The sequence below is a fragment of the Lytechinus pictus genome, chromosome 2 (assembly GCF_037042905.1).
Source record: "Lytechinus pictus isolate F3 Inbred chromosome 2, Lp3.0, whole genome shotgun sequence".
NCBI classification, from domain to species: domain Eukaryota; kingdom Metazoa; phylum Echinodermata; class Echinoidea; order Temnopleuroida; family Toxopneustidae; genus Lytechinus; species Lytechinus pictus.
Window position 1 is genome coordinate 35683000 of NC_087246.1, and position 12968 is coordinate 35695967.

General features: G+C 36.2%; 1 protein-coding gene across 1 annotated transcript; it reads right to left on the reverse strand.

Moving 5' to 3' along the window:
* Positions 1-266: 266 nt before the first annotated feature.
* LOC135153296 (uncharacterized) lies at positions 267-6156 on the reverse strand. Its single transcript, XM_064095836.1, has 4 exons — positions 6037-6156; positions 4479-4590; positions 3500-3781; positions 267-1602 (listed from the first exon to the last, which is right to left on the reverse strand). The coding sequence occupies exons 2-4, from the start codon at positions 4585-4587 to the stop codon at positions 1517-1519; spliced, it is 477 nt and encodes a 158-aa protein (XP_063951906.1). The 5' UTR covers positions 4588-4590; positions 6037-6156; the 3' UTR covers positions 267-1516.
* Between the last annotated feature and the right edge of the window lie 6812 nt (positions 6157-12968).

Below are 12968 nucleotides of genomic sequence, written 5' to 3' on the forward strand. Positions count from 1 at the left end.
TAACATAATTTTATATTTCGTGTTTATCCTTAAGTTCGCATTACAGGAATTATTTTTCGCGTTTATCAACATTTTTACCGCTATTATTAATAAAGCAGTTATGTTTTTAAATCGAAGAATTTAGTTATCGAGTTCAGAAAAAGGTTACGAAAAATGGGAGGTATTAAAGAAGGGGGGGGGGGGGGTTAGAAGAAAGAGAGAGAGAAAGAAATGCACGCATGGATTGGAGGTGGAGGCAGCAATAAAAAAATCAACAGATTGTTTATCGGCTTAAAATCATTGTCAATTCAGATTACTAAATATATGTGTTCTTTGCTTAGAAAAACATATATAACATACTAAACAAATGGATTTTCTTAACCTTGTCAATCACCCCTTATGAGTGAGTGCCCTATTAGTTATTACCTTAGTTGAGCTTTAATAGCCTATATGAATTGAATCTCTTTTCCTATAATATCACGTCTCAGTGTGTGTGTGTGTTTTACTTTTCTCTCTTTTATCATTCAAATTATAATTTGCAGCAGTTCGTTGCATTTTGAGGGGAAACTACATTTTCTTTCCGCTTGCACGTAATCCTGGTAAATTGCATAAACCGAAAGAGCAGAAAAATCAAACTTCTCTTCATCTCATAGTATCAATATCCATTAATTTTCAAGTATTTTTATAAAACACAGAAATGATATGCAGATATACAGAAATTATACTTGATAGAGTATTAACACAAATAATTATTTTATAAAATACTTAATGATGTTGAGTACATGTGATAAAAAATATATTCATCTAACGAACGTATCAACCAATTTGCAAAAAGCTAGCATAAAATTCGTTCTGCGATTATACGAATAAAAATTCATTTACCGTATATCCAAACGTCGAAGGAAAAGTTTCAGTCATTATCTTTACGCCGTAGAGATATAAGATAAGTTTGCATGTGCCTCAAAGGGCGATAGTAGACGACGTTACCGTTTTGATTTTCTTTAGCGTCAGATCATAGATCTGCAGCGTTGGGCTTAATAGCAAAATACTAACAGAAAATTTCAAATTCAAGTTCAAACCCAACGACAAGTAGAATTGAAATAATAATACAACACATAAAACTGATACAGCAGATGTATCAGCAAAGACGGATGTAAAATAAGAGGACGTCGATATCCTGGTTGGTGTGAAATGGAGAGGATTTTTGTTTTATTTTATCAGAGTTATGAAAATATTAAAAGGCAGGATATCAATCCACGTTTTACATTACTGAAGGAAAATTACATTATTGAAAATTCAAATCATAAACGGAGAATATAATCTTTTATTTGCATATCCACGGTGTGCTTGGTGTTTTGTAGAATAAAAAGAAAAATAAATAGGTGAAAATCAAAACTTTCTTATTTTACATCAGATTTATACGATTTCCATCTCGCTGATATGCTTGTTTGACTTATATGAAAGCAGTCATATTTCATGGGTGGACTTGACCATTCAGCCGAATAGGTTGGGTTGTTGAGTCGAGTCCCTGACCCGTTTATACTCCACCGCCCGGTGGGCCTGGAGGTGTGTTTGGTCTAGGTGTGTTTGACGGTCCAGAAGGTGGCAGGGCTTGACGTATTCCTGGGTACAGATATTAACAAAAGGTAAAACATATTCAAACTTTACGAGGTTTGTTGCTGATATTTTGGTTGTTTGATTTCTGCAGGAAGGCCCACAAAAGTGGACTACATTTTTGTACAAAGCAATATTACGTGTGAAATAAAAATCGGAATCATCAATGTCATCACACCAGTAAAATTATTTAGTTTTTCTTCTTAATTTCTACTCCCTGTGCCGTAATAAATGATAATATAGAAAATAGTGATTAGATTGAAATACCGGCATTTATAATTCCTTATTCGCGAGGTGATATCAACAATGATGATAATAAAATAAACAATACTTTATAAATAGATCACAAAGTTATTAAAATGTGTACTTTAGAAAGAATAAGATGATTTGTATAAAGGATGTTTTTGAAAATAGAAATCAAACTACCAAAAGGAATTCGAGATTTCTGCCACAATTTCTAAACACCTATATGTTCTTGAAACTTGCAGAAACCTAGAAATTACCTTTCTAAATTGTAAAAAATAAATAAATAACAGGCCCTAACAAACTTAAGGGGAAAATGTTAGTTAATTCATAAAAGATGGAGTTAGAATTATTTATGATGACGTTGTACTTCCAAATGCGCTGGCAGTGTCTGCACGCTGCCCTTATCGACAATTTTGGAGTAATTATTTTGAAGAAAGCATGTATTATACAATAAGATCAGGCCGAAATATGAATATGCATTTTTTTTTGGGGGGGGTTAACCTTTTCCCCATTTAACCTAAGATTTATGTAGTTATCTCCCCATTCAGTTGATTCTTGCTTGTTTTCTGTTACTGTGTTTAACCTAGACAGCAAATGGTGTTTGTCAGGTGTCCTTGGAATAACTCATCACGATTAACTTTCATGTAGCTCTGTTTTTCTCCAATTAACTGTCGTTCAGGTACACACTCAGACACACACACATCCAAACACACCCTCAGACACCCACACACATACTGACAATACATGAAATATATAGATGGGGTTGGTGTGCGTGAGGGTGTGTATGTTTGTGCGTGTCAGTGCTCGTGCGTGTACGCACTTATCGAAAACGAGGACACACACCAAACCGAGGACGCCCCGGTACAGGACTATTGAGTGAATAACAGTTAATGAGTGATATTTTGATAGCCATGGTTTAGTATAAACTTGGATCAACTTAGACCACACTTTTATGGAATGCCAGTTGTCAACTGATACATCAATCCAAATTATTCTTATCCTGCTGGAAAGAATTGTCAAAAAATAATTGACACTTAAAAGGGGAAGAATAGGAAAATACAAACATATTATGAATTTCGATGAATTACTTGATACAGTATAATTGCCATGAATGTGGAAGAAATATTATGAAGCCCAGCATTCCATAGAAGTGTTATTCATAATTTTAGTTTAGACTAGGGTTAAACCTAGATTTTATTATTAGAACAGCATTCACTAAGCCCTCGATTCGCAACCATCTACAATGTCCTCGGTTGGATAGGAAATGGCCAAGATTTCTGGCATAGACATGTATGGTTTGCAATCATATCCGAATTTAACTTACCGACGATAAATGGTCAAGGATAACTATAATTTTCTTTGGCTTCATCACACAAACCTCTATTTATTTTTTTCAGATTATCTTATCATATAATGATTTTCAAAATGTTAATTGCTATATTATGACAACCCAATGTTTTAAATAAGTTTTGAGAACGCGAGAAAATAAACTGGAATGAAATCACTAGGGGTGTAACCCCTTACACTAATATGGCTACAATGCTTCCTATGCCAAAAATTACGGTACCTATCACACATAAACTGTATGGGATATGTTATGCAATTTTTGCTGTTTGGTTGTAACACCTAAAAAAAGAGGAAATGCAGTTATGGCACTTACGTTCGCAAAGGTCAACAGTTCGTCCAAGATTGCATATATGCTCAAAAGCGGCGCATGGGTCACGTAATTGGATGACGTCGGTGCCGCTTGAGGAGCACAATCTCATGTCCCTCGCCATCCTGAACAGTGTTAGCATGTATCGATCACGGCTCCAGTCCCTATCCTTCTCATAGACTTCCTTTAGGACTTTCCAGTTGCAGAAACCATATCCCTCATCTATCTTCTCGTAGTTATAATAGGGGCAAATCCGCTTTAGACGGCCCATGGGATTGTACATCGGCCCTGAAAGTTTACAATAAGAAATTATGAACATCAGTTGCAACGAGTAATTCTAGAATCAAACGGTTTAAAAATACAATGTCCATAATCTCCCTATCGTAAAAGTTAATGAAAATGTAAAAAAGAATAACTAATGGTCCATAAAGACGAGGCTAATTTGAATTGACCGCGTTTAGGGGATATGGATTGCCTTATTCTGATCTCGAATGATTAAAATGAGACCCTGCCAGAGGATTTCCTGTTAACATTGGACAAAAACTGAGCAAGATGATCGACAATTGCCTCTTTCTCTCTTAATTTCTTTTATATATTTTTCTCTTCTCCCTGTTCATTTTCGTTTTCTTTCTCTCTCCTTTTAAATACCCTTCCCTTTCTTTCCATTCCCCCTTTCCCTTCTCCTTTTTTTTATTGTGGCGGGGGAGGGGGGAGGCCCTTCGACCCCAATTTACCTTCACCTGTGTCTTATCACAGTCTTATAAACTTGACATCTGTTTAATACAAAACTTACTTATCTGTATCAATGCGGTTTCCCGTTGCAATTGTCAAAATAAGATTGTTATGCGTTATCTTATTTCATTTTGGTGATTCGGAACAATAACGCATTGTTCGGAGCATCTGTCACGAATGCGTGATCACATGAAATTATATAATGTATAGGTGTGAGTCAAGAGGGGTGTTGATGGGGACAGGATAGACTTGCCTGGACCATAACCGCCGTATCTACCTCCGTATCCTCCGTATATGCCATAAAATCCGTATACTTGCGAAAAGCTGATCACAATAAAGAGACACGAGGTCAAAGTCTTCATGTTCTGATATAGGAAAAAGAGAAATAGTTTACCTGTATAAATTCGTTTTACAGCTCAATATTCATCTTATTTCTATTTTTCGGAAACAAGCCCAAATTATTATTTAATGTAATTATTTGCTCAATGGGATTTACTTATAGTTTACATTTTAAAGAAACATATAAATCTCAAATATGGCAAATGTTTTGACAATTGGCATATCTAATAACATTCAGGTAAGATCTTGCTTGCATATAGCAGTGATAAATCTGTTCTGTTTTTTTTTTGTTAAAGAGAATAGAAACGTTGTTGAGAGGGTTATGTTAAAATAGTGAAATATAAGACTGACACGTAATTGATATAATAGTAACATAACTTCCTTGTATTATGGCTATTCTCCATTACAGCCACATAAATTTGAGTATAACCAATTATTTTACCCTACCCTATTACTGCAAAGTATAGGTGTTGGTGAACACACGATTCGGCAGGCATGCTATAAAGGACTTTTCAACCCTGTTCTTTAGTATAGAGTTCTCCCTCCACGACACAAAACGGAGAACGTAGACAAATGTACTGTCGAATGCCCTTCATGCAATGAACAACCAAGAAGTCTTTGTCGAATATTGGTGAATCAAAAGAGTAGTTTCGTCCCACACTCTGGATAATCGACATGTCTTGCATTTTTTTGTCAACTCCGAAACTTACTACGAAACTGTTTTTCCGGATTATTAACTTTCAACAAAGACTTATCGGCTGTCCTTTGTCATTTGGTATTTTTAATAATTCTCTGTGTTCTTATATCCGTCGTGCGTAGCGATTCGAAACTGCCTAGTATGATCTTACACCGGGAGAGCGTTTTAGGAAAGGACTTTGTTTTCCAACAGGTCCCATTTTATCCGATCGTTAACATAGTAATATTGCTTCTCAGCCAATCAAAATCTAGGAAAGTTATCACATCAGGGGCCCGTTTCATAAAGAGTAACAACTGTTGTAACTTTGCCATTATGGCAACTACCATGGCAACCTTGATTTTGATTGGCTGCTGAGCCCTGTTACCATGGTAATTGCCATAATTGCAAAGTTACAACAGTTGGAAGTCCTTTATGAAACAGGCTCCAGACAAGGCTCCCCTAGTTGGAAAGTGGCAAATATAACTGAACGTCTCGACTAAGAACGTTGGTGAAAGGCTGTGATTCGAGTGGTTCAAATAAGAATCCTCATTACTCAAAGCCTAAAGGGCAAGTATAGCCCTACAAAACTGTTTTTTTTTTTTTTTTATAAACAGAGGAAAGTCAAACAAGTATAATGCTGAAAATTCATCTTAAACGAGAGATAATATACTATTTGAAATAACGTTATAGTTTTGGCCGGTCTAGAGTCAGTTTCTGGATGTGTCTGCGGCATTATGCTTGTGCACTGTAAAAGGCCAATAAAGCAAAGGAAAGGCTTGTAAACCACCAGACTTACCGCTGCAGTGACTGTACCAAGATGTAGATTCGCTACGAATTCAATTATTAAAAATAGCTTTCCAGTTCAAAACCTTAAGACGTTAATTCAACTATTACCCAGAGTCGAATGGTGATCCCCACCGATCAATGGCATTTATACCAGTATACCATTCCACAAGGTGCGAAATATTATCCATTGGGCCTGTATTTGAGAAAGCCTCTCCACTTACTACTACGCCTGCTAGCCGTGCTTGATCTGAACATTTCGGCTAACATTACTCCTAATATCTAACCCACGCCAGACTTCATGAACTATTGACCGTTAAAGAAACGAAAACAAAAATGACATAAAATGCGATCCATATATCGTAATGGGGGATATATTTCTTTGTAAATCGGATTTTTATTAGAAAAATAGAAGGGATATCATTTAAGAAGACATATAGGAGTACACGGGGAGTACATTGACAGAATGACCAAAGAACATCGGACCACGACTTTAACCACTTTCTGTTGCTGTAAGTTCGTGATTCCTTTCGACCAGGGACATCTGACGTTTATCTTTATGGACATACGACATGATGGTGATATTGAATCATCTTTAACATATGGTCACACAAGAATATAGATTTAAACCTAAGTTTGAAGAAAAAATTGTACATTTCATGAATTATTGCACATATAGCTTTAATCAATTTAAACTATATAAAGCTTTGTATGGACATATTGGACAATAAGCTATACTATGATGTTGCTATCTAATCATGTTCTTATAAAAATGGTCGCACAATGATATAAATTAAAGTTTAAAGCATGTCTTTTGTTTTGATAAATTCACCCCAAAAGTGCAAGTCATTATTCCAATTCGTTCCTAGAATATAATAATACATGTTTCTAAAACTTCCCAACGATGCAATGAAAATATCTTTGCAGCACCAACCCCGCGAATGTCGGGAAGAGTGAGTGCCACCGTGTCTGAAAACATTGCGAGGTTCCCAGACAAGGTGGTCAGCATTTTTTTGGACTCCCAAATAGCAACCACTACACAGACGCTTTCTAGAACGTAGAACATCTCTTGAAAATAGCCCTTCGTGACAAAGAAGTCTTTGTCGAAAATCGGTGAATCAAACAGCAGTGTCATTCGTGACTATAGTCTCTGGACAAACGACATATTTTACGACAATCAGCTGTCCCGATTTACCAATTTTTGACAAAGTAGTATTAGCAGATCATCGTAATTTGACGGGCATTTTAAATATATTTACTATGTTGCAGAATCCTTCCCCGTTTTAATTGCGAAAACCCGCATGACGTCACAGCGACCGTAGTTTATCTGAGACGTAGCAGATACGAATCCTTTGGCGAGATATGGACTTAAAGTATGTCAAACAGCCTTTCTGGGGAGCGTTTCATTAAAAAGTTATCAGGTCTGACAACTTTCCTTGATTGTGATTGGCCGAGAGGCAGTGTTACCATAGTAACTGTCGGATAAAACAGTACTTGTCCTTTCATAAAACGCTCCCCTGGTCTCCAAGTGGACTCCGCAACGTATCAGAGATGTATCTGAGACTTTGCAAGGACATTGCAGATTCGCTAAGACATCTCAGCAATCAGGGATGTAAATAGTCTCCGCGATGTCTATGCGTAAATAATGGAGACGTCTCGGAGCCCAGATTCCTCTTAAGGGTCTGTCTCACCAAAGGAGACGTCTCTACAACATCCCAGAGACAATCGCTGACATGTTTCAAACGTAAAAAAAAAATCTTCTTTCTAAACAAGGAAAACCATAACCGCCGTATCTACCTCCGTATCCTCCGTATATGCCATAAAATCCATATACTTGCGAAAAGCTGATCACAATAAAAAGACACGAGGTCAAAGTCTTCATATTCTGAAGAAGAAAAAAGAAGAAGAATAGTTTACTTAAATTCGTTCTACAGCGCAATAATCATCTTATTTTTGTCTATTTTTCGGAAACAGGCCCAAATGATTATTTGGTATAACTATTTGCTAAATGGGATTTATTTGCAATTTACACTTATATATTTACACGTCGCTAGAGACAAGGTGGTAAGTAATTTGCACTGCAGTCGCGGGGACGATGCTGCAAATTCTCCGAGTAGTCGCTATGCCTCATCGGAGTTTTTTCGTAGTTAAAGCTAAGTCCCAAAAATGTTTTTGAGACATCACAGCGACTACTTGGAGACTTTGTAGCGATATCCCCGTTTCCGTCGGGCAAATCGCTTGTCAGCTTGTTTCGAGACGTCTCCGAGATGTCGAAGAGACATGCATGCCTTTGTTTTGAACGACAAAACCATTTTTAAAGTTGGAGACTGAAGTACCTGAGATGTCGCAGAGGTGATCGTCGCGCGTGATCCTTTCCGGCAAAGCGTCATCGAATAGAGTACTGATGATGGTCACTGCTCGTGATGTCACTTAATCTTTGGAGAGGATCAGGGGACCGTTTCATGAAAGTTGTAAGCACTGACAAGTTGTCTTTCTCCGACAGTTACCATAGTAACAGTCAGAGCCAGTGCCTTTCAGCCAATCAAAACCAAGGATTTCACTTAAATTGTCAGCACTGACAACTTTCATGAAACACCCACTAGATTGTACAGCATCATCGAATAATACTGGAGCCTTACACTCACAAAGGCCGGGAACGACCAACACATCATCTTTTTTTTAATCATCCAACGCTTGATTATTTCCATTAACTCGAAGTGACTTGGAGAGAGTGTAATACTTTGGTATCGAGGTATCCTTGAGATTTAATGTGCTAATTAAGATAATTATAGCCATGGGCGGAAATCTCTCCTTAAAGGTAGGGGGGACACAATTGAGTTTTCCGTGTTTATGTTCTACAGAATTACTAACTCAAACACACACACATACATATGTATATATATATATATAACCAAAGTATATGTATATATATATATATATATATATATGTATATATTTATAGCCATTTTTCGAAGAGGGTATATTCCTAACTAAAGACGAAAGGCCTCAATAAATAATGCGAGCGCGAAGCGCGAGCCCAAATATGTTGATATTTCATAAATTGTGACCTGGAAATTGAACATTCTGAATATTTGTTGTGATCATGAACTAAATTCGAACCTACCTAAACCATTAATGCGAGCGCGAAGCGCGAGCTGAAAGTTGTTGGTTTTCCAACCTAAAAACTAGACATTCGTAACACTTTTTCAAATCATAAACAGGATAGGAATCTAATAAAATAATGCTAGATCGAAGCGCTAGCTGAAGGTTTTCGATTTTCCAACCCATAAACTGGACATTCGTAACATGTTTTCAAATCATGAACAGGATAGGAATTTAACTAAATAATAGATGCGAGCGCGAACTGAAAATTGTTGATTTTCCAACCTAAATACTGGACATTCATAGCACTTTAAAAAGAATATGAACAGAATATGAATCTAAACAATTAATGTGAGCGCGAAGCGGGAGCTGGAAGTTTTTGGATTTTCCAACCTAAATACTAAACATTCTTAGTACTTAAAAAAAAGTATGAACAGGATAGGAATCTAAACAATTAATGCGAGCACGAAGTAAGAGGTGAAAGTTTGTATTCTCCAACCTAATAACTGGACAATCGTCACACTTTTTCATATCATGAACATGATAAGAATTGTACTAAACAATATTAGATTCGAGCCCGAAGTGTGTGCTGAAGATATGTCATTTCCGGCCTACAAATTTGTATTATTAGCATATTTTAAAATCAATGACAGGGTAGCTATCTAACACAATTTTAATTTGTGTGAGCGCGAAGCGTATCCTGTTTTTTTTTCCGACCAAAAAAAGTCATCTTCTTTTCACCTTATAGCAATAAACGGGATAGTATCTGACTTAACCATATTACTGATGCGAGCGTGAAGCAAAAAATGATTTTTTTTATATTCAGATCTGAAAACTGGATCTTTCAAGCAATTTTGAAATAAAGAACAAGCAGTTTATCTCAATAAGCAATGCGAGCGCAAAGCGCGAGCTAATTTTTTTTTAGATTTTAACCTACAAATTATGAAAAAGATGGATATCTTCCTAAATAAATGATTTGATTTTATATATTTCGATCTAAAAAGTGAAAAAAAATTACCACGTTTTGAAATAAAGAGATGGCTGTGTATTGATGCAAAGCGCGAGCAAATTCTTTATTTTTATACTATGACCTGAAAGTTTTCTTTTTTTCCACTTATTCCCCTCCCCTTCCATCATTTAATTTTCTTCCTCGTCCTATCTTCTTATTTTTTCTCCTCACCTTCCTATTTTGCACCGCCAATAGGGGGCGGACCGCCGCTTCGCCCCCTTGATCTACCTATGATGACCCTCCCGCGGCAGGAATTTTGTGTAAAAATGGAATATAAAAGTCTCGTTAATAGAGTATTCAAAAACAAATTTTGGGGGATTAGACATAGTTAAAATTCACTGCGAAGGATTATTCATAACTGATGAAAACTATTCTTTTTACTGAGTACGCGAACAATGAAAATATTATTATATTCCAAGTAAATTTGGAATAAAGGGAAAATGAATTGGTTAAACAAAGATATGTTTTTACGGGTTATGGAACATTATCGTCTACCATCTATGCACTAAATTTACTTATAAGCGTCCAGAGGCGATTTTCTTTTTTCGTCATTTTTATTAGTTATGAAATTGACAATGGCCATCGATGTCATCAATGTCATCACTCTTTGGCTGGCATATAGGGCTAGATGCGAGTACGAGAATAGTCGGGCCGGTATGCCTTTTGTTTTCCTATCCAAGTTCTTGACAAAAACTATCTGTTTACATATATTTCGAAATTCGAGGATACATGTGTATAATTTCGATTTTGAATTATATATTTTTTTCCATAATAAAAGACCACAAATAGTAGGGGGGACATTTGATATTATGTCCCCCCCTTTCCAAAATGGTAGGGGGACGCGTCCCCCCTGTCCCCCTGGGATTTCCGCCCATGATTATAGCGTTTGAATGTCTACTACCAATTTGACTTAAAGACTGTCTATAACCCCTTTCCATGCCTACCATACATTCTGCGATACGAGTGCGACTATTTTCATTCGTAATAGTTCCAAGAGATTGTTTTGGCTGAAGAGATAAGCTATTAAAATCTATGTACGTTTATTCGATTGATACTATTGTTTCTAAAAAGTAATATACCGCTTTTATGTCATCTAGAGCATGATGTGCTGTGCCCTCTGCACGAAACATGATCTTTGCGTTGACGACACACACATGGCATTAAAACGCACACCCACACACACTGGTATTGACAAGACTCTTGACGCTGTCCCTATCTAGCTCATGCTCTCATTCTTTCTCCCTTTTTTACCGTTCAAACTTACACGAATATTGTATAGATTTTCAAACACATAGTGAGTTACACTGTTTGGTAACTATATAAGCTTCAAGTTTAAAATTACAAGTTAGATGGGAAAAAAATAATCATAAAGATACATGAATATTTGAAATCTTCAATTTCTGCATGTAAATATACAGATGATGTGATGTAAATGCGCTATATCTTCATGTGCAATTATTCACAAACAATCTAAATGTTAATATTTACTTCTGTATCAAAAGGAAATCACGAACAAAGTGTCATTTAGCGTAAAACACCTTAGTCAATTTCAAAATCGGAAAATTTAAACTCAATTTGAAATCACAATTCAGCCATCAATATTGTATGCTTGTGTGAAAATCAATATTCTAAGAACTCTCGCTTTTTAAATCGTAGTGCTTCTCCCGGTTTTTTTTTCTTCAGAGGTCATAGGCAGGGCCCGCTGGGAGAACAGTTTTCGGAACTGAAGTGGCTACCCTGGTGCCGTTATTATTATTATTATTATTATTGTTATTATTTTAGACATACTCGGAATGAGTACGTTGCAAATTTCAGATTTTGATACTTGCTTGTGAAGTCGTTATAAAAGTCTATTTAGTACTCGGTCAAATCTACTTAACATTTGACCGTCTAAAGATGCTTCTGGATGTTTTCTGTCAAAATGCTCACACGTTTTTTGTTGTAACGAGTTTAAATTTGAGATGAAAGCATTTTATAATATAAGAGTTGAAGTGAATAATTATGTGAACATTCTCATTTTTTTCATATTGATTGTCTGGCAGGGCATCACGGGAATGAAAATGAGACTTGCACATGATATCCATAGACTGATTTCCCGTTTCCTAAGACAAATTTCTCCAAAGATTGTGTTACTCACGACTTCATTCTTAGTCATCATGGTGTGTTTTAGGGGGATTAAGTCCACTTTGAAAACCTATTGAGTGACGATGTATGAAACGATGGAATGAGCATTGATTTCACCATGGCTTATCCAACTCTACCACCCCCTCTCCAATTTGATTTCCTAATTCATATGTCGAGTCACCAATCTCTTTCCCCCCGTTTTTCATTAAAGGGATACATTAAAAGGGTTTTTCATTAAAGCGCGAAGCGCGCTCGATTGCCAGATATACTGACCTAATAGAGACATTTTAAGGACTGTGCAATTAAAAGGGTATGTATCTCAATGACAAAATAATGCAAGCGCGAAGGGCGAGCTGGAATTTTTTATATGCAATCACTTTAAACAGTCACTACATAAAACAATTAACTCGAAGTGCGAAGAAATATATTTGCTGTACATGTATATTGACTTGAAAACGGGATGTTTTAGTACAAGATTGTATATCTAATTAAACAGACAATGTAAGCACCAGGAATGATGAACACATAGACCCTAAGCAAATTATGTTTCTAAGGTTATGAAAAAATATTTCTTATGTAATATTATATAAAATATATTATAATATAGGATTTGTATAGCGTACGTATCCACCTTGCTAGGTGCTCAAGGCGCTCCTATACTACCCCGGCTTAGCTATAGTCTACCAATTCAGGTGCTCACAGCTTTTTGA

Bases quoted from the DNA above. Each gene is read 5' to 3' on its own strand.
- LOC135153296 (XM_064095836.1), bottom strand. From the start codon at position 4,587: ATGAAGACTTTGACCTCGTGTCTCTTTATTGTGATCAGCTTTTCGCAA. The intron at 3,782-4,478 runs GCAAGTCTATCC...GTAAACTTTCAG, and splicing joins ATACGGCGGTTATGGTCCAG to GGCCGATGTACAATCCCATG. The intron at 1,603-3,499 runs GTAAGTGCCATA...ATCTGTACCCAG, and splicing joins AACTGTTGACCTTTGCGAAC to GAATACGTCAAGCCCTGCCA.